Source organism: Ruditapes philippinarum, unplaced genomic scaffold (assembly GCF_026571515.1).
Source record: "Ruditapes philippinarum isolate M1 unplaced genomic scaffold, ASM2657151v2 ctg274_1_1_1_1, whole genome shotgun sequence".
Taxonomy (NCBI): domain Eukaryota; kingdom Metazoa; phylum Mollusca; class Bivalvia; order Venerida; family Veneridae; genus Ruditapes; species Ruditapes philippinarum.
Window position 1 is genome coordinate 330,611 of NW_026862201.1, and position 25,935 is coordinate 356,545.

The 25,935-nt window shown below is 31.9% G+C and overlaps 1 protein-coding gene across 1 annotated transcript; it reads right to left on the bottom strand.

Moving 5' to 3' along the window:
* Positions 1-164: 164 nt before the first annotated feature.
* LOC132718258 (ubiquitin carboxyl-terminal hydrolase 40-like) lies at positions 165-25,935 on the bottom strand. Its single transcript, XM_060701906.1, is given in 27 exon segments — positions 165-472; positions 1,220-1,320; positions 1,800-1,895; positions 2,881-3,097; positions 3,964-4,029; positions 4,445-4,679; positions 5,209-5,311; positions 5,650-5,789; positions 6,414-6,537; positions 8,180-8,268; positions 8,899-9,007; positions 11,681-11,819; positions 14,590-14,701; positions 15,185-15,374; positions 15,675-15,748; positions 16,396-16,486; positions 16,904-17,072; positions 17,413-17,494; positions 17,907-17,922; positions 17,924-18,065; positions 18,879-19,192; positions 19,449-19,658; positions 20,500-20,645; positions 22,791-22,821; positions 23,061-23,186; positions 23,468-23,581; positions 25,822-25,935. Coding segments are annotated over 27 exon segments (3,435 nt in total). The 5' UTR covers positions 25,921-25,935; the 3' UTR covers positions 165-372.

Genomic DNA, 25,935 nt, shown 5'->3' on the forward strand with positions numbered 1-25,935 from the left:
ATCTGTCTTGGCTTTATATAGATGACATCTGTCTTGGCTGTAGACAGATGACATCTGTCCTGGCTTAATAGAGATGGCATATGTCCTGGCTGTATACAGATGACATCTGTCTTGGCTTTATATAGATGACATCTGTCTTGGCTGTAGACAGATGACATCTGTCCTGGCTTTATATAGATGGCATATGTCTTGGCTGTAGACAGATGACATCTGTCCTGGCAGTATACAGATGACATATGTCCTGGCAGTAGACAGATGGCATCTGTTGACCTGGCTGTGCACAGATGGCATATGTCCTGGCTGTATACAGATGGAATATTAAATAGGTCAATATCACAAGCTAGAATTTTTATAGTTACACACCATTTTACATCAACTAAAATCCCCAACTTTTATTATTATTCCTAATTCTGGTCTACGTTGTTTTTTACTTGTTCCAAATTCACTCTCGTACTTCTTTCGCTCTTCTCTCCTAAAAATAAAAAAAAACATTTTAGGTAAACTCTTCTCCTATGATGAAAAACAAACCTTTTCAAATTAATTCCAGATAAGAGATATCACAACCTCCCTTGTTTGTGTAACTGTAGTTAATCAAATTCTTATTGTAATAAATGGATAAACTCTGCAGTTTAAAATACAACAACATTCTAGAACCCAAATATCAACAACAAACAGGAGAGCAGCATGTTTGATAGTAAAACAAGAGCCTAGATTATGAAGAAGTTTCTAAGTTCAAAAAGGGCAATAATTCTGTCAAAATCCATGTTAGAGTTATGGCCCTTATCAGTACTCTCAAATAAGTGTGGGAAGTTTCAACTCATTCTCATCAGTAATTTTGAGATACCAACTTGCACGCAAAAAACTAAACCAAAGTGTGACTCTGATGCCAGGGTGAGTACAATAGCTCTCTCTATTCTTCAAATAGTCAAGTTATAAATGTCAATGTATAAAAATAAGGTGCAGTTAACGCTTTGCATAAACCTTGGGACTTCAGTATTAGCATTTTAAAAGCTCAGCAGACCAAGCTACTCCACATTTTCATATTTCTATTTTTCACCTTTTAAAGAATTTTTTTTTTTCTTATTTGAGAGAGAAAGGATTTGTTAGGTTGAGGTTAAACATATTTATATTGTAATGGTCAAATGGCAAATTTGTAGCTATGGCAAATTTGTAGCTTACAGTTATTGTAAAACAAAAAGATATCAGTATAAAATCTCACATTTTCCTTTTTTCCTCCATCTCTTCATGTAGCCTCAGTTTACCTATCTCATCTTCGTCTGTCATAAACTTATCTAGATTGTTTGGGTCACACCTTGTATCCTGTAAATGATGAAAACAAATTTCATAATCAACAACATTTTCATAAATCACAAATGTTCTTTACCAAAATATATCAATAAAAAAATAATAAGCAAAAAGAATTAGGACAAAAATAATCTAAGCAAGTCTTCGGATATATATCAATCAATGCCTTATTCCAGCTAAACTTTTTAGAACGTTTAAATTAAAATCCTAGTTGTGTACTCACGAGCAGAAGCTCACATGGTGTAAGATTATAAAAATACATGTAATACTCAATCAGAAAGCAAATCTGTTTGGTTATTTATTTTCATGGGTCAAAATACCAGGTGGTATCACTTTGCCTGCTAAATGAATTAATCCAAATTGTTTGTAGGTAGAATTAAAAGTATTTGAAGAGAGCTTAGCTGCTGTTAATGCCTCAAAAATTTTCTTATATCAAGGTTTTAATTAGAGTAAATAAATTCTTTAGACAGAAGAATGAATATAACCCTGCTCACCTTCACCCCTATTGTATCACCATCATGTATATGGAAAGGTGCTTGTTTTATGTTGTTCTTCACTTGTCCTTTTTTCTTTCCCTTATTGTTTCCCTGCTATAAAAATATATGCAACAATTGGGAAAATATTTTAGAATTTTCTTATTTATGCATACAGGATAACACTGTTTTTCCTTCATAAGTAAAGCATTGAAAATTGAAATAACATCAATTATTAATCAGTGTCACTGTCAACAAATGGAGAGTTTGGGCAACAATGCTGTTTTTATGTTCAATATAATCATACACAAATCTGCTAAGAGAAGTTTCCTCCCTTTTGTACATCATATATCATTATATAGCTGAGAAAACACTTGCATTTGGATACAAGGTAAAAATCTGAGCCCATCATATATACATGTATAGCTGAGAAATCACTCAGATTTTGATATGACGTAAAAATCTGAGCTTTAAACTCTTCCTTTTTTGCCTTTAATTCTACACAACCATAATTAGGTTTTTATGCTAACAAAGATAAATGTATAGAATATGTAGATGTGTATATTCATTGTTGTACAATTTTTATGATCATGTATATTTTTAGAATATTACAGTAACTCTGTTAGTCAACAAAAAACATAGCTGTATTCTGAACCAGAAATAAAATGATTTTTTTCCCTAAAAACCATAAAAGTTAATCACAATTTTTTGTCTGTACTTTCATTAAATTCACAGATTCAAACTGCTGTTCTCTGCCATTTTCTCCTTTTAATACATTTATATGAAAAAATTGAACACTTTCAGAAATTAATATAAGAAAAAGGTGCTAAATGAAAATATAAGTTTTCCAAATTTCTTTCCGAAATAAAATTTCTATGTAATATGCAAGAAAAAGAATCGAATACTGGCTGCCTTAACAGACCAGAATATCTAGCCCTATGGTAACTGTTAATCAGAATCTCAGCAGAGCCTCATTACCGCTGTAAACAGTTACCCTAGAGCTAGATATTCCGGTCTGTACCGGCAGCCGGTGTAAAATGCTTATAATCTTTAATGTCGCAGTTTGAATTTTAAATTTTCCTAAACATCACTATTTTCTTACCTTATCATTCTTTTCAATAATCATCCATTCAAATATCTGAGGGAAATGTTTGGCTATACACATATTTTCTGTTTCTAAAAACAGAACTTTAGCTATAGCCTGTTTCAAACTATGTATGGTAGGGCCGCTACTTGTATCCCAAACCAATTCTATTGAAGGTGTGTAACCCTTGGTGTCTGGAATCCTTTGGCAGATGTTCAAAACTATTTGGTCATTTCTGGAAAAAGGAGGATTTTTATATATATCTATCATGGAATTTAATATATTTTCAATTAAACAACATTTTAAGATTGGAAAAGAAACTTGTACATTTTTTATTATTACCACCTACTCTAATCATACAGTCTGATCAAGGAATTTTATTTGCAACTTGTATTAATCACTCTCGAGTCTGCTTTCTGAAACTAATCATACATGTGAAATTACAGTTATGGTTCTGGATGGCCTGAACCAACAAACGCTGGCCAGTGAGAGTGTTGTGAGTCAGACTTTTATTTACCGTGACAAGCTATCTATTAGGCCACCACTCCCTTTTTGTGATTTTGTTTTAAAAGAGACCTTTTATTGTTCAGCTTTTTGTGATTTTGTTTTAAAAGAGGCAAATTGAATAGTATAACTAGGAGTCTTTAATGAGGTACTGCGTTAAATAAAGGTTTAGTTCTTGATTTAAAATGGCCTTCAGATTTTCTAAAGATTAAATACAAATGTATGTTATTTTTACATAAATTGTTTCATAATTATGAAATTGTCAAATCAAAAGAATTGGGGTGAAAAAAAATATTTGCCAACGATAATGCATAATAAAGAAACTATGTGATACCTCTAACCTAACAAACCTCTCTCTAATAAATTAGTTGAACAAAAGATTCATTTCCCAATCTCATTTTTTTATAAATGAATGTCACTGACATGTTATAAATAGCTCAAATGACGCTGTTTTGAAGAGGCTTAACAGTGATATAATATACACTATTCCAAAATAAAATTACTGAAATACTTAGTTAGGAAACAACACAGAATTGTTTTTCCAACAGAAATTAATAGCTGGAGGCCACTTTAAACCCAAGTTTTAAAGACAGATACCTTAATTGTTCCTCCTCAGGCAGTATTTGTAATGCTAGCACACTGTTAGATGTCAACTTTAATCTCCTGTAATATCAAAATAAAGATGATTAACAAGAGCACTGCATTGTGCACTTTATCATTAAAAATATATATAATATAAACTAAAATATCAAAATACAATAAATAAATTGCTCTGAAAGCACAATAAATGTGGAGTGAGACTAAAAAGTGTTGGAATACCACACTAAACACTGTTATACCGGACAAGGTGCATGAATGATTAAACGCTAAAATCTCGCCTTTTCACCCACCAAAATGCACTTTAAAATGTCAAATTCATTTTATTTTTTCAAACACTAATTTATATAAAATTATGAATGAAAAATGTAAAATTTAGCCGGGAAAAAATATAATTTTCTACTTTGTGATCAGGATTTCTGCAAGCGTCTAGGTACTGCTAGAACACTGTAGTGAGTTTATCTTAATGTCAAGTGCATACCTTAATGTCAAGTTATTATCTCTAAGTACAGTTGACAGTCGTTTCTGCTCCACAAGTCTTAGTCTCATAAAATCTATTGTGGGTATAGGTAGATCACTCGCAAGTGTCATAACTTGTTCTTTCAGGTCAGACAAATCTGAGTCACGGGAAATTTCAACTTCTCCTATATTAACAGGCTGAGCGTCTGAAATTACTTCACCGGTTCGTGTTGACTCCTCTGTGTTTGACCCATATCCTGGAATGGTAAGAAATTCTGAACCTGCTGAATTGGAGCATAAGATTTACCCTTTAAATTTATACCAGTTCATTCAAATCATAAAGGAGTTCAATACTAAAATACATTTTGTACCAAACAAAACACCCATTGCTTGACATTATCATTTAAGTAATATCCTAACTAAGAATGAATCTGACTTATTTTCCTGGTCATTTTTTCTGACAGCTACATCATACTCCTTTGTAATTTGCTACAGGCATTTGTTTTCCAAGAAAGTTTACATCTGTTTATATATCTGAATATGAACTTAATCTTTAAATCTATTTAAATTCAACACCTTGCTGAATTTTACTATCTATTTCAATACTAAAATACTCAAATTGTTAAACAAACAGAATTAAAGTAAGTGCATTAGGGCGGTCTCATTTGGCTGTACACTGATGACATGGGTCTGTTACTATGGCAGCTAGCACTCTAAATTTAATGTAACATACAAACACAAAGCATCAATTATGAAGTGCAAAGTGTAAAATTAAACATCAATTACCAAAGTAGCATGAAACCTTAGACAGAAAACTGTCTTGTTGCTGGTTCCCACCTTTAACACTTTCAGGGGTAGAATATAGCCATACTGGTACCCTAATAAAACCCTGAAATAAAATGAAAACTTTACTACAAGAACATCTACTTAGTTTGGGAGTTAAAGAAAACAGGCATATTAATTATCTGTTCAACATATTTATTCTATAATACTATTTCAAGGGCAAAACATGACATTTTTTAATAATACTGATCACAGGTATATTGCATAATTTAATTGCTGTCCAAAATTATTAGAAACATCCCTGTATAACTAAATAGTAACAATTAGATACATAATTACAAGTAAAAACTTCACATTTCACTTGACTAACATCAATTATTTTTGAATTATTAATTATCATAACAGCATATATATTTTTACAAAAATATTTTAACTTTATATCACCTTAGGCGGAAGACGACCACGTTCTAACAACAGCACATCCCCATCATTGACCAGACTTTCTTCCAGTAAGGAATCAGGGTCATCTAGAAGTTCTGCTGCTTCCCCACACCAATTTGTCTTCCTTAAATGCCAATCTCCCTCTATAAATATATACAAATTATGATAAAGTTCCAAATCTCTTTACAAGATAATGTTATGTTTACTCACTGATATTTTATATCCTTGCAAAAATATTGCGCCCACAGGTATGCATTTATGGAAAAGAAAACATGCATTAAAGATAGATTCTTGTGACTTGTCGTGCTGTTGTTGCATTTCTTTTAACATGTGTGACACAGGTGCAATGTATATATAATGTAAAGCAATGACAGCCCCAGTAGTTTTATGATTTAAACATAAATGTCAAATGACATTGCACTAGCATGTGGAAAGCATGGCACAAGCATCAGTTTCCTTACATGAAATACATATAAAGAAACGCGGAAATACAGATTTAAACATACACTTTTATGCAAGAATATCACTAATGCACCTTTTTTGTGCATTAATATCTTCAGAAGCCCTCTGACTTATTAACGCAAAAAAGGGTGCCTAAACCCTATAGTAGTAGGCAACTATAATGTCTCACCTATGCCATTTAGATAAAGTTGAGGTCTGTAGTTCTGTTAAGTCTGCATTTGGCTGTTTGACACTTTGCTTTGATCTTCATACTTAGTTAATATATACAGTTTTATTAGATGTGTAATATACACACAAGATTTTACCTGTTATTTTAGCTCTCTCTAATATACACTGTAAACATGAAGCAACTGTGATGTTCTTTTTAACCATTACTTCACTATAATCTGGTCCAGACATACTTAATTCACATGTAAATGATAATGTCATCTGAAAAAAAAAACAAAAAAAAACCATTGACATATTAGATATAATGACATATCAGAAACGCATAAAGGTTTTAATTAGTCACCACATATATTGCACACCTGTACTATAAGTAAAACATCTGAAAAGTTTGTGGTTCAAAACATGTGTCTGTACATGTGCCTATAATAATGCACAGAGAGAACTTATGGATTTTCCCAGTGAATAACATAGTCTGAATGATTTAAAACACATCAAAACTTATTAAACAAGAGCTGTCGGTGGGACAGCAACGCTCGACTATTCTTAGTGCTTGATAGTAAAAAAAATGCTTGATACAGTTACCTCCTCCTGTTTACAGGTTGGGGTCATGATGTTGAGCAAGTGTGCAAAGTTTCAAAGCCATATGTCAATGGACTTTGAAAATATTTGAACTATTACAAAAACTTTAACGTAAATTCTAAGTCGAAAAAGGGACATAATTCTGTCAAAATGCTTGATACAGTTACCTCCTCCTGTTTACAGGTTGGGGTCATGATGTTGAACAAGTGTGCAAAGTTTCAAAGCCATATGTCAGATTTTGAAAATATTTGAACTATTACAAAAACTTTAACGTAAATTCTAAGTCGAAAAAGGGGCATAATTCTGTCAAAATGCTTGATACAGTTACCTCCTCCTGTTTACAGGTTGGGGTCATGATGGTGAACAAGTGTGCAAAGTTTCAAAGCCATATGTCAATGGACTTTGAAAATATTTGAACTATTACAAAAACTTTAACGTAAATTCTAAGTCGAAAAAGGGGCATTATTCTGTCAAAATGCTTGATACAGTTCCCTCCTCCTGTCTACAGGTTGGGGTCATGATGGTGAACAAGTGTGCAAAGTTTCAAAGCCATATGTCAATGGACTTTGAAAATATTTGAACTATTACAAAAACTTTAACGTAAATTCTAAGTCGAAAAAGGGGCATAATTCTGTCAAAATGCTTGATAGAGTTACCTCCTCCTGTCTACAGGTTGGGGTCATGATGGTGAACAAGTGTGCAAAGTTTCAAAGACATATGTCTATGGACTTTGAAAATATTTGAACTATTACAAAAACTTTAACATAAGTGGTTACGCCGACGCCGACGCTCGGGTGACTGCAATAGCTCTACTTATTCTTATCGAATAGTCGAGCTAAAAAGCAATGCCCCTGTATCAAACATACCAATTGGGAAAAATTTGGCATTGAAAAACTTAAGGTCATTGAGACATCAATGTCATATTTCACTTCATCAAAATAAATTCTCATCCACTGCTATTATTTACTTTTTATATTATTACATTTATAATATACTTTATTATAGTATGAAAATGTTTAGACCAAAAATTAAAATATTCTACATGGAAACAGACAGGCAAGTACACATTTATTTGCATTACCACTTTTCAAAGGCATAAAACTAGGACAGGGTAACAGTGAAATAGTGATTAAGATGTTTGACTCTTGGGTTTGAGCCCTAATAGGGACAATGTTTCCTTATATGACACTTATTTATACCAGTAAGTTTCAGTAAGTGGACTTGAGTGTTATACCTAAAGCTACAAGATATGTTCGCAATCTGGCTTAGAGAAATTAATATTGTTTTAATTTAATACATGTAATATACAAGTTAAAGTACAAACCTCATTGGATTCTGGGGCTGGACCAGGTTCAAGCACCAGATGACTCCCTTGTGTTATACCTGCCTCAAATATAGACTGTTCTTCATGTACTGAAATTATAATTTCATTTACTTTAACTAACAATAATGAAAGTAAGTTCATAATTAAAAGTTCAACATCAAGTGTCTCAAGATAACCTCAAGTATTAATCATATCCTGGTACATTTTGACCCCTTGACCTGCTGAAAACAAAATGATAATTTGCATATGTTGTCATGGTTTGCAGCTTCAGCTTTATTTAGAAATTATCTCTCATACACCCTCACATTAACAATGGACTGTTCTAAATTCAATGCAAGGCAAGTCCATTATAGAAATTTCGCACAGAAAGGGGAAACAAGCAATCTGTTAAGCTGCAGGGAATTATTCAAAATCACAGCAATGTAAACATGTCAATAACATATTACTAGTTTCATAAAGTTAAAACAGGCAAGTGAATAAGTATAAGTTTAACATTTATTCTGGGATAACTTTTCTTTTTTTTTTCAGTCCAAATTTGTATCATATCAAGACTGGTCAAACTCTTATGAAGAGTGTGTTTCTAAAAAATCTTATTGCCGACAACCATACTATAACATAATTTACCTCCTTTACAACAGGATACTTATAGTATCATATATACATAGACTCCAACATACAAAGTCTGATTTGTTATTGACAGATGTAAAAAGTTTACTTACAAGGCTGCCTCAACCCTAGTGACTCATGGTTAATTCTTATTCGTCCACCATCAAGCACAGATTCCAGATGCAACTTTGTCATAACAATAACCTTTAGCTCAGATACAGTCTGTAACAGGGATAATCATATTTATTATATACTTATAGATGAAATGTTGGGAAATATTGATGAAATAAAATGCATATTTTCATATTCTGTATTTTCACTGTAAAATTTATTTTTTCACTGCAGTGGAACATATTTTCCATATTTTCACTTGTGTCTTGCCAGACTACTTTTTTCTAAGTTCTGCCACTACATAAAACTTAAGGGGAGGTCAAAAAGAGAAAAATATATATAATAAACAGAAAAGTCAAGTTTTTTTCTCTATAAATACAGTATTTATATGAGTATTTTCATCTTGTATAATGAAAATTACCATATTTCACTTGTGGCTACCTCCACTAATGAAATATATATTTTCCTTCAACTCAATGAAAATAATCCTGTTTTTATAGAAAAAAACTTGAAAATCCTCCACTTACTTCAGAGATAAATTGTTTCATTATTTTTTTTTTTAGCTTTACTGTTGAAGGTGGTTGGGTTTTATGTCACACCAACACATTATAGGTCATATGGTGACTTTCCAACATTGCTGTTGAAGGAAGATCTCAAACTAGAGTAGAACCACCTACAATCAGTGAGCTTGCTTAAAAGCCTCCTCACATAAAAGGATCCCAAAATTCCTCATGAGATTTGAATCCTCACTAATGAGAGGCCAGTGATTCATGGTGATAGTATGCCACTGTCACCACTGGTTTATGACAGACCTTCTTCATTATATACAGCAGGGTTTTACTTTTCCTGTGTAAATTCTGCCATACAAATAAGCATGAAGTCTCATTTTACAAAATGTTAACAAATCAGTTCATTCTTTTCCAGACAATCTTAAAAACTAGGCTAGGTAAAAATACAAGAGGGCCATGATGAGTCGCTCACCAGAAACAACTGCTTTTCAGTGTTGGAATGTCAATATATTCTAATATTAAATTTGAGCATAGAATATGTTTAAACAATAATTTGAAGAAATTACCATGACCTGGGGTATTTAAGCTTTAGCTTAAAAGGGGCTAATCAAATTAATATGAGCAAACTTGATAAAAGACTACTCAAGAATGCTACAAAGTTTGGTGATCATTATCAAATATTTCAGTAGGAAATGATGTTTGAAGGTTTTATCTATTATTCTATTTTTAGCTTTAGTGGCCCCTAAAAGGGGCTAATCAAATTCATATGAGCAAACTTGATAAAACACTACCCAAGAATGCTACAGACAAAGTCTGGTGATCATCCATCCATTGGTTCAGAAGTAGAAGATGTTTAAAGGTTTTTCTATTTTTAGCTTTAGCGGCCCCTAAAAGGGGTCAATCAAATTAATATGAGCAAACTTGATAAAAGGTTACCCAAAAATGCTACAGACAAAGTTTGGTGATCATCTATTAATTAGTTCTGTAGGAAAAGATGTTTAAACGTATTTCTATTTTTAATTTTAGCGGCCCCTAAAAGGGCCCAATCAAATTAATATGAGCAAACTTAATAAAGACTACCCAATAATGCTACAGACAAAGTATGGTGATCATCCATCAATTAGTTCTGTAGCAATAGACGTTAAAATGTATATTTATTTTTAATTTTTAGTGGCCCCTAAAAGGGGCCAATCAAATTCATATGAGCAAACTTGATAGAAGACTACCCAACAATGCTTCAGACAAAAGTTGGTGATCATCCATTCATTAGTTCTGTAGAAATAGACATTTAAAGGTATTTCTTTTTTTAGTTTAAGCGGCCCCTAAAAGGGCCCAATCAAATTCATATGAGCAAACTTGATAAAAGACTACCCAAGAATGCTACAGACAAAGATTGGTGATCATCCATCAATTAGTTCTCTAGAAATAGACATTCAACGATATTTCTATTTTTAGCTATAGAGACCCCTAAAAGGGGCTAATCAAATGAATATGAGCACACTTGATAAAAGACTATCCAAGAATGCTACAGACAAAGTTTGGTGATCTTCCATCGATTAGTTCTGTAGCAATAGACATTTAAAGGTATTTCTATTTTCAGCTTTTGTGGCCCCTAAAAGGGGCCAATCAAAATAATATAAGCAAACTTGATAAAAGACTACCTAAGAATGCTACAGACAAAGTTTGGTGATCATCCATCATTAGTTCTCAAGAAATAGACATTTAACAGTATTTCTATTTTCAGCTTCAGCGGCCCCTAAAAAGGGACAATCAAATTAATATGAGCAAACTTGATAAAACACTACCCAAAAATGCTACAGACAAAGTTTGGTGATCATCCATCAATTAGTTCTGTAGGAGAAGATGTTTAAACGTTTTTCTATTTTTAGTCCTAGAGACCCCTAAAAGGGGCCAATCAAAATAAAATTTGCAAACTTGATAAAATACTACCAAAGAATGCCACAGACAAAGTTTGGTGATCATCCATCCATTAGTTCTGTAGAAGAAGATGTTAAAAGGTTTTTCTATTTCTAGCTCTGCTGACCCCTAAAAGGGGCCAATTGGAATGACATGAGCAAATTCAAGTGTGACTGTCACAAGGATGCTACAGACCAAATTTGAAGTAAATCTGTCCAGTAGTTTCAGAGAAGAAGACGATTGTTGACACATGACGACGGACGCCGGAGCATCCCCCTTTGATATTAATAGCTCACCCTGAGCCTTCGGCTCTGGTGAGCTAAAAAAGCATTCAACTTATTTATCATAAAATACTCACAATTGTTCTGTCAACTTCAACTCTTATAGTTGAGTAATCAAACACACCTTTGCCAAGCTCTACACATCTATTTTCTACCTGTACTACAAACTTACAACTGTATATAGCAGTAGATACACTTTCCTCCGATAAACCGGACCTGAAATTATAATATCTGTCATATAAATTTATATACATACCAGTGTATATACTAGTAAATATTATACAAGCTTCAAAACAGTTAATTATCCATCTATAGACAATATTTGTAACCATCTTAGAATCATTCACTCTTTCCTTTGTTTTCCTCATTAGCTCCAAATTTTCCAATTAACACCAAACAACTTTTAGGGGACCAAGAAAACAACTTTAAGTGTCACTAAATGCCTGCTTCTTGGGTGTCATAATAATTAATTGCACCTTTGTGGATTGTTGAAATCACAAAACAAGAGGGCCATGATGGCCCTGAGGTCGCTCACCTGTATAAAGCCCCCCCCCCCCCAACACCCATAAGAAGATGTTTCATGCTAAACATCTAAGCTCTAGCTCATTGGCTTTTTACAAGAAGAATTTTTTTTAAGTTTTTACTAATACACATATAGTTAAAAACAATGACACCCCTGGGGCGGGGCCAGTTTTTGACCCCAGGGCTTTTATTTGAACAAACTTTGTAGACACTTACTAGAAGATGTTTCATGCTTAATATCTAAACTCTAGCTATTTGGTTTTTTTCAAAGAAGATTTTAAGTTTTTGCTATACACATATAAGGAAAATCAATGTTCCCCGGGGCGGGGCCAATTTGGACCCCAGGGCTTTTATTTGAACAAACTTGGTAGACACCTATTAGAACATGTTTGATGCTAAATATCTTAGCTCTAGCTCTTTGAGTTCTTTAAAAGAAGATTTTTTAAGTTTTTACTATATGCATATAGGGAAAATCAATGACCCCCTGGGACCGAGCCAATTTTGACCCCAGGGCTTTTATTTGAACAAACTTGGTAGACACCCATAAGAAGATGTTTCATGCTAAACATCTAAGCTCTAGCTCATTGGGCTTTTTAAAAGAAGATTTTTTTAAGTTTTTACTATACACATATAGTTAAAAACAATGACACCCCTGGGGCGGGGCCAGTTTTGACCCCAGGGCTTTTATTTGAACAAACTTTGTAGACACTTACTAGAACATGTTTCATGCTTAATATCTAAACTCTAGCTATTTGGGTTTTTTCAAAGAAGATTTTAAGTTTTTGCTATACACATACATGATGTATAAGGAAAATCAATGACCCACGGGGCGGGGCCAATTTTGACCCCAGGGCTTTTATTTGAACAAACTTTGTAGACACTCACTAGAAGATGTTTCATGCTTAATATCTAAACTCTAGCTATTTGGGTTTTTTCAAAGAAGATTTTTTAAGTTTTTGCTTTATACACATATAAGGAAAATCAATGACCCCCGAGGCGGGGCCAATTTTGACCCCAGGGCTTTTATTTGAACAAACTTGGTAGACACCTATTTGAACATGTTTGATGCTAAATATCTTAGCTCTAGCTCTTTGAGTTCTTTAAAAGAAGATTTTTTAAGTTTTTACTATATGCATATAGGGAAAATCAATGACCTCCTGGGGCGGGGCCAATTTTGACCCCAGGGCTTTTATTTGAACAAACTTGGTAGACACTCATTAGAACATGTTTCATGCTAAATATCTTAGCTCTAGCTCTTTGGGTTCTTTAAAAGAAGATTTTTTAAGTTTTTACTATATGCATATAGGGAAAATCAATGACCCCCTGGGGTGGGGCCAATTTTGACCCCAGGGCTTTTATTTGAACAAACTTGGTAGACACTCACTAGAAGATGTTTCATGCCAAATATCTAAGCTCTAGCTCTTAGGGTTTTTTAAAAGAAGATATTTAAATTTTTTTCTTTCGGTTGCCATGGCAACCAGAGTTCTGCATGGAATTAAATTCTTTGGTGACCACCAAAGGAACATTCCTGTGAAGTTTGGATGAAATTGGCCTAGTGGTTTATGAGGAGATGTCATTTAAAGTAAAAGTTTACGGACGACGGACGGACGACGGACGAAAAGCGATCACAAAAGCTTACCCTGTCACTTTGTGACAGGTGAGCTAAAAATTCATTGTTGGTGGGATTCGAACCTATGATTTCCAGATTAGGAATCTAATCCTCTACCACAACCCAACATAAATGTTTAGAATGATTCTCAAATGCGATACAGCCATCAATGCCATTGACCAAAGGTTGTTGGTCGCCATCATATGACTGATCAAGAAAAAATTAATGTACAGTAGGGGTGTCATGTGTATCAATTTAAACAGTATGGTCTGTTTTCAGCTAAAAAACCAGTTAGAAAATTCAATAATCGGTAACTGAGGTAAGTATTTGACTAAGGGGCAGAAAAGTTTAAAATTGATTCTAAATATTACATTAGTTTTTTATGACAAGATATGAAAATTGTTGATATTTTATTTGATCTCGACAATGTATTTTTTTCTATCTGATCAAATACATGACAACCCTAGCAGAAAATAGTTACTTCATATTCAGATATGTATTGTAATCATTTTGAGTACAACAAAATATGAACAAAATGGCTTATCTTGTCATAAAGAAACAAATCTAATGTTGAAAATCTAAGGATTTTATTAGAAAGGTCGGTTACACGTTAAACACGATTATTACGTCGCTGTTTAAATAGTAAGCATTTTTTCTAACTGTGCCACCCCTAATGTACAGTGAAGCAGCTTTCAAGGCTCAAACTCACAGTATCTTTGGTATCTATGATTATTATGGTAACTATTGTATCTTTACTATGGTGACTACAAAATTCTTTTTTTTATTTTTAGTGTAAAAGAGCTGTAATGTAAATAAAAAAAAACTGAAATTAAAAATATTGGTTATTATTGGTACCCTTTTTCAGACATATCCTCAGCAAGAAGTCGGTCTCCATCTTTCATCTTTATCTCAGCTATGGTTTGACTTTCTTCCTTATGACTTATGGGAACCATCTTTACTTCTGTGTCTATAATACAATGTAATATTGAAATTTAGTGCAAAATTAAATAAACATATATTGTACAAACTTGCTATTGCTTGTAAAAGCAGGCAGAAACGATTTTAACTCCCTTGAAAATTACTCTCTTTTTTATCAACTATACAACATCAAATAAACAGTACTAGAGAGCTATATAATCTTTGATTGATCAAATAACAAAATAAAATGTTTTGTTTCCCTACATTTATATAATAATAAAGTGCTAAATAATGCATGGCTTTTTTTTAATGTATTAACTTTGATAATGGACTCCCTGAAAGATTAAAATGAAAAGCTGGATATGTCTATTAGACTATTGCTGGAAAGTTTTATCTAAACAAAGGTTAAACTTTGTTTCTTTATATCTTTGAAATTTATTTCAAACTACAGAATTTGTGCTGGAAAGTTTTAGTATATCATGGGAAGGAAAACTGGATGAAAAAAACTCATCAACACTCCTATTATACATACCATCACCAAATATTCTCTTGAGTCGAAGGTTTTTAGTTTCCATTCTAATAGTATCACAGATTAAAGATTTGATATCGGTTATTTTAAGAGACCTGGAGAAGCCTCGACTAAACTGTAGATTGTCTCCATATATCACAGTAATATAAACTGGTTCCTGTTCTAAACCAGTGGGTACCAACATGTCATTGACCTAAAATAAAATACAGAAGAAAAATGAAAAAAATTAAGTTCTGACTTAACAACCAATACAGATAAACATTGTTCTGAAACACATTATCTCATTTTCTTGGGTGATAAAAAAATTAATTTTCATGAAAATAAAAACACATCTCGTATAAAGTAAATGCAAAAACCAATTTTCTTTTTTTTTTTTTTTTTTTGGGGGGGGGGGGGGGTAATGTTGCCTGGTAAACTAACTTCTACCTAATTACAGTAAATGTATGACAAATGTTACACATTATTATTAAATTTTTGTTTTAAAGCAACTTACTGTTTCTCCGTCCCATACAAACAGTTTATCACCATCCTGTATATCACAATGCTTGATTAACATATCTTCAGTCTCTGTAATATATAAAGAAATATGGATGCTTTAACATATTTACATTTTTTAAAGATATACTATGCACGTCTTTGAGTAAAATATTTTTGAAGCGGAAATTTAATGAAATATATGAAATTCTCACTGAATATGTCTAATTTGAATAAAAGAATGTACAAACTATGTATGGGAAGCTGCATTCCCTATTATGGATCAAGTAAATTGGTCCTTTCTTAAAAAAAAAACTTCCAGTTTTGTTAATGACACTATAATATTCATAGTTTGGACCTTTTAGTGTGTAGAGTTTAAAACATATCTTCTTTGTGTGAAGTCAAAACATTTTTATTTTACATTTACAAAAAAAAAACATTGTAGTAATTATCAATATTTTTAAATATCAAAATCGATCATAGTATATATACATTGCATTCTGACAAAGCTGCTTTAACCTCTGGAAAGAATGTCAATCTCCACTACAGTTTAAAGGCCTTTTATAACAAATTCATAATAGTACAAAGTAGCTTTCCCGGACTTAATCCAAAATTAATCCATAATTAAGCAGCAGAGGTGTATATAAATAATATACACATAGCAATCGTCCAATGAAAATAGACTTTACAAATAGAAGTTACAAAAATGCTGTACGGGTATAATAAATTATTTATCATACCTGTAATATTGTCATATATATGACCCCCTGCAGGTAGCTCTCTGAACTTTGATATTTGAAACTGATCACAGGGTAAATATTCCATACCCAGCTGAAACAATAAACCATAAAGATGTCAGAATAATATAAGATTGTTCCAATGCTTTGTTTAGCCCACATCCCTGTTTTCTTTTGAGTAATGGACTTTATGTGCATTGAAATTAGAATGTCCATTATCAAGTTATGGGATTTTAATATTTAAGTGCTATAAAACTGAATAACCAATCTACACTTTGATACACCATCCAGAAATCAATATACCTCTTCTTTGGTTGCTTATCACTCATAATTTAGATTTCTTCAAAGATCTTTATTAGCACCCCTCATAAAAGTCAATCTTTTTAAATATATTTTAAATACAACTTAACAATGAAAAAATGTGCGTAATGTCACTTTAACATTTTCGACCCCTACAGGAAGATAACTATGAAACAGTGACCAGAAATCGGGTAACAGCAAGCAAGTTTACCTCCATCACTGCCTCATATAACTGTGCTGTTGTTTGTCTCTGATCTATAACCAGTTCCTGCCATGCTAGCATGTTGTTTAATGGTTTGAGGGCACCCTCTCTATATTGGTAACATTTGGAGAAATGTATCTGCAGGGTCAGTCTGTTCATCTCTATATCATACTGTTTTCTATATAATAAATATGAATGTTTTACTCTTTTTTTATTGTGTTTTCAATTCTTAGAAGAAAGAAATCATCATGCTTCACAACATATCAAGGAAAATGTATTGCAAACTTTAAGCATACAGCTACAGCTAGTATAATGTTGTTTAAATGTAAAATTAACTGATATCTTATATATAAATTTACCAGTACATTTCAATGGTCTGATCAAATGAAAATAGTGCCCACTCTTGAAATCATTAAAAATTGTAACATCTGGTGGTCTAACAATAGACCTAACTATAGATGGTATCAGTCGAATTACAAACAAAAAAACTTGTTCACATTAAATAGCAATTACTATACCTTTCTTCATCAAGGAGCGAGTTTTCTTTAGTTATTTCTGTCTTCAAGAATTCGGGCATGCAGTAAGTCTTGTTCCCATATGCTAAAAATAAACAAATAGTTATTAAGGTTATTACTTCTCAAGTCATTGATCAGACAAGGATTATACACTAGGTCGACCAGTGACCTGACATAATGACCTCAATTTACAAAATTTCATCAGGTCCTAGGACAATGTCCCTACCAAGTTACATAATCCACAGATAATGACCTTCTCAGAAATAAATTAGACAAACGACCCAATCACAGCATGCTTTCCAATTCATAATTGGATCATATAAATCAGTAGGTCAAAGTTCAAGGTCATGGGAACATTTTTACCACAGAAACTGGCCTTCAAATTTTGGTATGCAAGATCGACAAGCTGCTTGCAAACAAGAGCAGTCATACATTTTCCCACCTCTCATGTTATTTTAGATTCTAATATTAAAAGAAACTGCTTTTTTTTAAAATACCTGTATTAGGCCGTACGAAGAGATTTCTTCCTGTAGAACAACATATAGGCACTCTCCTTGCCTGTGAATTGTTTCTCTATTGTTTTCTCATATATAGGATGTACACGAGAATCATTAAAGTCAAACCAAGCTTTACCAGGATGTGGTTTCTCTGTAACTCTGTAATATCATAGAAAAATAATTGTAAAAATCTTATGATATAATATAAAATAGTCATAAAATAGTCATAGACATGTGGCAAAAAATTACAAATATTCATAAATGATAACTTGATTAAAAGACTAGCGATGGAAATGAATTTACCAAATCAAATTACAGGTAGTCTCTACATGTAATGTAACACTGTTAATATTATTAAATGACTCCATGTAAATGAAGCTGTATGGTCCTCACTCTAGTTTTTTGTAAACAAGCTTGCTTATGTTTAGCATGTACAAAATGTATCACTTTTAGAATCCAAATGCACAAATGCAGAGGGACAAGCTAAATAAAGTCACATACAAATATTTTATATAATATTTTCATCACTTTTTTGTTATTTGTAAGCTACAGTATATATAGGTTGTAATCTTTAAATCCCCTGCCTTTTGATTCCACTATAAAACATTAAATTTTCTTGCCTGATGAAAATTTCCAGTTTTGTAGTTCTGCCCAGGTGTCTACTTGAGTCGAAAATATTCTTATGAAGAGGGACACTTTAGGCATATTTATCAATCAATAAGGCTTAAACAGCTTACAATGTTAAACCATTCCTACTACCGGTACATATCTTAAATTAACTCATCCAGCATATTTTTTGGGAGTGTCAATTACCAATTTAGGAATATGATGTTGAATATATTGAAGTTGGTCAACCAACAATGAAAACTTGGTAAGACTTCACAGATATGCTGACTAGCTTGATTCTTTATTAGTGACAAAAACTTTTGGTCAAGCATTCTCAGAAACAATTCAATCAAAATTAACATTCACCTGTTTCCTTTGTTCATATTCCTTGAATCACCCTGAGCATATTTATCAATCCCACAACTCCTAGCACATTTATCACATGACTGGTCACATGACTTTATTCGGGCTGGATCCTTGTTTACATCAATTGGATTACTTCTGTTTTTATCATGGCCACATGAACATTGACAGTCACTGTTAGAGATGGTAGAGGAAGGTTTAGGAGGACTTTTTTCGTTATGATTATTTTGTGTGTCACTGCTGGGTCCATATATTTTCAGAGATACATAATTTTGTGTAGAATCAAAAATAAACTTGTCATCATATTTGCTTAAGAACTGAAAAAAGAAAATAATATGATATTTACATAACTGTAAATGAAAACAAAATAGAAATTTATCAACAAAAAAATATTGTAAAATCTAATATCATGAGGATCCATGCAGAGGTGCTCTTAAGGTAGAGAGATAATGCAGTTCCATTTTGTTCCTTTGTACATTATTTTCAATTGTCTAGCTTTAACATAAATAATATTGACAAAATGGAAAAAACAGCTTTTTTATATGCAGTTTTTTTATATTCAGTGATTCTTACTTTTGTAATTGGGCCATATTTTCCTTTAAATCTTTTGTTCCATGACAAACCAGTCTGTTTCAGTATCTCCTGATGAAGTTTATCTAAAGACATCCCTTTGTTCTTTTGTCTACTCAGTATAACTTGTACAAGCTCAATGGGAGACTCACATTCTATAAAATCAACCTTTCCTGTCAAAGGATCTGTTGGGACCACAATCTCTTCATCTTCCTGAAATAGCCAATCAAACAAGTTAAATCCTAATTCAGCTACTAATTGAATATTTCAGCACATTCTTCCGAAATAAAACTGGAGGAAGCAGGTGTACATTGACGTATAGGAAGAAAATATGTATAAATGGCAAAAATCAAATATGCAGACACGAATATTGCATGTATTTTAACATAAATGATTCAGAGACCGCTGTTAAGACAGCAAAATACTATATAGAATCTTATAGTACATATGTATGTGCTTTTCATGTAATATTTGTTATAATTGCAATTAAAGTTTAGTGTTTTACTGTCAAATCTTTATAAACATATCAGGTAGATCCTCTTTAAAGCATTTTTTTTCCAAGGAAATGAACAATCGAACAATGAAATATCCAAAATTTTAAATAATGTTCACAGACCATCAAATAACTAAGTGTGAACTGTGAGTTACTCTTCCTAGCAATAGATCATCACACAAGTTATTTTCAAGAATCAAGATCAAAGGCTGTGGTGTTTAATAGTCAATATATTGATACATTCCACTTATCTAGAAGCATGCAAAGAAACTATATAGAATCACCAAAAAATAGATACACATGAATATTATAGAACATTGTCTTAACCCTTCACTTGCTGAAAAATGTGTAATGGACTTGCCCTGCTTTGATTTTGGAACAGTCCATTCAAAGTTTAAGGGATTTCATTATCATAATACAATAACTGAGCTACCAACTATATAAAGCCATGTCAGACTGCACATATAAGGCTGACTTCATACTGGTGGCAAAGGCTTATTGCTTTCAGTTCTCAGCAGGTTAAAGGTTACAAATCAAATTAAGAATACAAGGATAACTTACAGGTGTCACCCAATATCCGAGGCCGTCAATGTCTCTAATATAGGCATGATAATGACCACCATGAGCCCCTCCTATATGGATAACTACAGAGAACAGTTCATAAACTAGGTCCTCGCCTTCTGCTGTCTGAAATTTACATTTAATGACTCATAAACTTTGATTCTTGCCGTCTGCTGTATGGAATACACATTTAATGACTCATAAACTTTGATTCTTGCCGTCTGCTGTATGGAATATACATTTAATGACTCATAAACTTTGATTCTTGCCGTCTGCTGTATGGAATATACATTTAATGACTCATAAACTTTGATTCTTGCCGTCTGCTGTATGAAAGATTAATTTCATGTCTCATAAACTTGATGCTCATCATCAAGATAATGTTCAGAAAACAGAAAAAACAAACATTACCATTTTGAATTTAAACCCGTTTGTTAAAATTTTCAAAATAAATTTTATGCAAATTTAGAATTGTAAAACAGAATTGCCCCTTGGGAAAAAAATTGGGTTTACCCCCTAGATTTTTTGCCTGCCCAAAATTTTTAGTTACAAAAAAATTTTCATTTCTATTTTTTTTAAGGGTTGGGTGACCACTTGGCTGTTAGGGGGAAGCCCTTTTAGTTATTTCCAAAGCAAGAAACAACTCATTGCTTAGTACTTGGTTTTTTTTCCAAAAAATTTTTAGTGTTTCAAAAAAAGCTTAAAAGCTTCCAACAATTTAAACCAATTTAACTAATACAAAATTAGTAAATTTAAATAAGTTATTTCCCTTTTTAAAAACTTTGGTGAAAAAATCAATTTGGCCCATAAAATTTTGCGAAAATTTAATAATTTTCTTACATTTTTTAAGTATTTGGGTTTCAAAGTCGATGGTTGTTGGGGAAAAGAGAACTTTCCCCGTTTTTAAAATCCCCTCTAACTTTCTTTGGGAAAACAAAGGGTGAATGTAAAGGGAATTGTGAGAATTGAAGGCAATTTTCCCAACTTGGGGCCCTGTAAATTTGGGAAAACCTTGGTTTCAAATTTTTGTAGGAAAATAAAAAAGTTAAAGTTTCTATCTGGCAGGAATCAAATTTTTTACATATTTATAATAAAAATTTTTTCCATGAAATTGGGAAAATTTAAAAAAAATTTTAAGTTACAATTTTAAATTGGCAGAAAATTTAAAATTAGAAATTTATAAACTTTTTATTTATTTTCAAATATATTTTCTTTATTTTCCATTCCTATTGTCACTTCAAAAATTTTGTTTTTTTTTCTTTGGGTAACTGATTTCAACATTTTAAGTGTTGAAAATTGAGTACCGCTCAAGCAGTTGCTAGGGGGCATGACAGATGTTGCACCTTTTCATTATTCCTCATGTACAGACTCAATCAAACTGAGTCTGCAATTTTCATGTAATTTTGATGAGATTACTGCTTCAAGGGGTCATACTTTATTAGATTTTTTTACCTTCTTGCAGGCATCTTCATTTATTTTATTTCACCTTTCAATGTCAGATGTTACTTTAACTTCACACCACCCATTGTACACTGTGTTTTATTTTCTTCAACCTCTACTGAAACTATTCCTCCCTTCACTCAACTTAACCTGTTGTACACAGGGATTTATACTTTTACCTTTTCTGCATCAACAAACTTCTTGCAACCTCCACATTTATACTGATTTTTTTCTGCCCCGTCCCTTTGCCCCGCCCCGGTCTAATTTCAATGAATAAACTACATTATTTAAGCCACCACGTTAGGCACCTTTCTTTCTAGACTGTTATGCCAGCTTACGGCTACCTGGTTAACCATTCTAAGAATTTTCCTGTAACAACATATAAATTTTTCATAAAAAATGTCCTATTCTTTTAAAGTTTTCTCCCCTTTTCAACTTTAGCAGTGAGGACCAATTTTTAGTAAAATTCAAGGTTGAATCATAAATGTTTGGTGGTATTATGCAGAACAGCATATTCCTTTTAAAGGAATCCATATGATTTTCCATAGAAACCCAGCGACTGCTAATTAAGTGCTAAATGAAGATAAATCTTTTTCAACAAACGACCACTTTTTTCCTTCAAATGTTTTGGTTTTAGAGAATGCACACCTTGTGATGTTCTTGAGCCAAGAAACTGACACTCATTGCTCAGAACTGGTTTGTTCAAGAACGATTTGGAAAGTGTGTAGTTAAAACCTTATATATAATTCTTAAATAAATTCTGTATATAACCAAATTAATGTTAATGGGGAAATTGTGTCAATGATATCAAAATGATTACCACCTATATTTCTTACCTCACGTTCACTAACGGTTTGCCACATTCAGCTTACAAAACCGGATCTGAAATATAAACTTTCATAGCTTCAATACCTCTAATGTACACCAAACTAAAATCCTTTATGTAAAATGATTGAAAAGTTAAATTGCATTGAAAATAATGCTTTGTTTTTCATAGGTTTATTTGTTTGATAAAAAAAAACATCTCTTTATTATGTACAATAACTTTTAACTTTGTACAGCTCTGGTTTACTTTAACTTTACTGAAAACTGATAAACAGTTATGTTGATGAAGTAAGTACCTGGTTAACACATTTTCCATGGTATAGTTGTTTTATAAGATTATGACCACTTGTTCCAACCAATGAACTTTCAATTGCACTAAACAATATACGGTTCAATTCTTGTACATCACTCTGATAAAATTGCTGAAATAAAAAAAATGCAAATCACTTGCAATTGGACAATATTTGTGATGAAAGCACTCAGGTTGTCTTCTGTTGAAAACATGTTTGCATAATTATCTTATTTTTTATGGGTATTCTGTAATGGTACCATCCAATGGCAAGGGTTAATTTATTTAAATGGTAATACTATAAACACCAATTGACAAACTGATTAAATTTAATCAATAAATTTGATGTTAATTTTATTCAAACATCACATGTACATATATTTAACTTATTAGTCTTTACTTTCTTCTATATACCTCATCATTTATCCATCCAAAACTATGTGTAAGATCTTTGGTTGAGACACTTTGACAATTTTTCAGTAATAATCTTGCAAACAACCTCTGTAGTTGGATAGGAATCACCCTGACCTGTAAATAACATTACCATACATGTATACAATGCCTGCTGCATAAATATTCAAGTTATACCTCTACATATTTTGGTGTATTTTCTATGATATTATAACACATGTTCAAATAAGACATGATACAGTAAACTGCCCTTGTAAGGATATCACTTAAAACGATATACCACTTATAACAATACTGTTGCCAAGGCCTTGACTCTTGTTTTCACAATGATTGCCTTTTGGATATAACCATATTCGGATATAACAATATAAAATATAAATCTGACCATCCTATTCCCATGAATATTGTTGTAAGTTTATTGTATATAGAAAATCTGTATAATGTACAAGTGTGACCTGGAATGATGTTGTTGTATGGAGGTATGTTGTATAAGTCTTTATATAGGTACATATATCTTGACCAATTACTTGAATTTAGCCATCAGGGATTTAACTTGCACAGATTACACTCAGCATTTCTCTTAGGATCCTGACATGGCAAAATTGAGTTAAATACAAGTCTCATATCTACGGAGCCCCTAAGGTGACATTCTCGACACTTTTACCCCGGCGTTTAATTCGTTTTTACGAAATATTAATTCGTAATTACGAAATATCAATTCGTTTTTACGAAATATTAATTCGTTTTTACGAAATATTATTTCATAATTACGAAATATTAATTCGTAAAAACGAAATGATTATTTCGTAATTACGAAATATTAATTCGTTTTTTTACGAAATCTTATTTAAGGTCATTTTGAGCTTGATAACTGAACCTATTAATCTCACAAATGGGTCATTTACATGCCTTGATCAACTTTTGCAATTATAAGCCGCTGTTCTCAATTATTATATTTAAGTGAACAGGTTTTTGAGTGAGAGTCATTCTCTATCCAAAATGTTTTTTCCCCCTTGTCAAATATATGTTCTATCAGCAATGTTTTAAATGTTTGAGGCAATTTTTACGACATGTATCTTAAAACAGAAAATGCTATTTATTCCGTTCTTTTATCATATACATAAGTAAAACTAATGGGACCAGGGGGGTTGGTCAGATTTCACTAATCTAATCATTTAAAATGAATATTTCCTCAACAATTTAGTATTAGAATGTCCGTGTGTTTGGTTTGAAGCCAACAGGACCCAAATTTTAAGTTAATTTTTCTAGCGCGTGTCTATCACGGCTGTGGCTCAACGCTATTGACATGTGAACTATTTTAATTTATGTACAAATAATGTAACGTTAAAAACTTGGGGAGAACAAAATCACTATTTTATATTGGCATGTACATGCCTTATATTAAGTCAGGAACTTTAGTTTTGAGGCCTTTTTATAAATGATTACCAAAACTCTTTGAAACGCTAGAAAAATTTAATTCGTTTTACGAAATATTATTTTCGTATTTACGAATTATTTTATTTCGTAATTACGCAAATAACATTTCGTTTTTACGAATAATATTTCGTAATTACGAAATATATTTCGTAATTACGAAATAATATTTCTGTAAAAACGAATTAATATTTCGTAATAACGAATTAATATTTCGTAATTACGAAATAATATTTCGTAATTACGAATTCAATATTTCGATAATTACGAAATTAATATTTCGTAACTACGAATTAATATTTCGTAAAAACGAATTATATTTCAGTAAAAACGAATTAATATTTTCGTAAAAACGAAATAATATTCGTAATTACGTATTAATATTTCGTCAAAACTAATTAATATTTGTAAAAACGAATTAATATTTCGATTTACGAATTAATATTTCGTAAAAACGAATTACTATTTGTATTACGGAATTATTATTTCGTTAAAAACGAATTAAATTCCAGGGAAAAAAAGTGTGGAAAATGTCACCTTAGGGGCTCCGTACATATCAAGATACACTTACAATAACACTATTATATTCACATCAAATCATCTGAAATCTTACAATAACTATCATATTTCCAAATCTGTTAAATCCAATGCTTTAGTTAATAATTTCCCTCTACATGCCGTCATGTAACAATACCTCTGTGTACATGTAATATATTTCTATTTATTATCTAACATTTATTGCATAATAAATCACTTTATATGCACACTTAAACTTTAAAGTTATGCCTAAACAGTGACTATGTAGTGTAATTGGTATCAAATAAATACCAGTAGGTCAAAATGATGTTAAGGAAAAAAAAACACTGAAATTATTTGCCTACATTTAACCAAAAATCTTTGAAAATTTAAAACTGACACTATACCTTTGCTTCTGGTTTGTCAGCATCACATAATTTTCCTAATTCATCCTCTGACAAACAAAATAATCCATCTGAAATAGACAAGTTATAGATACATCTCATAATGGAAATTATCAA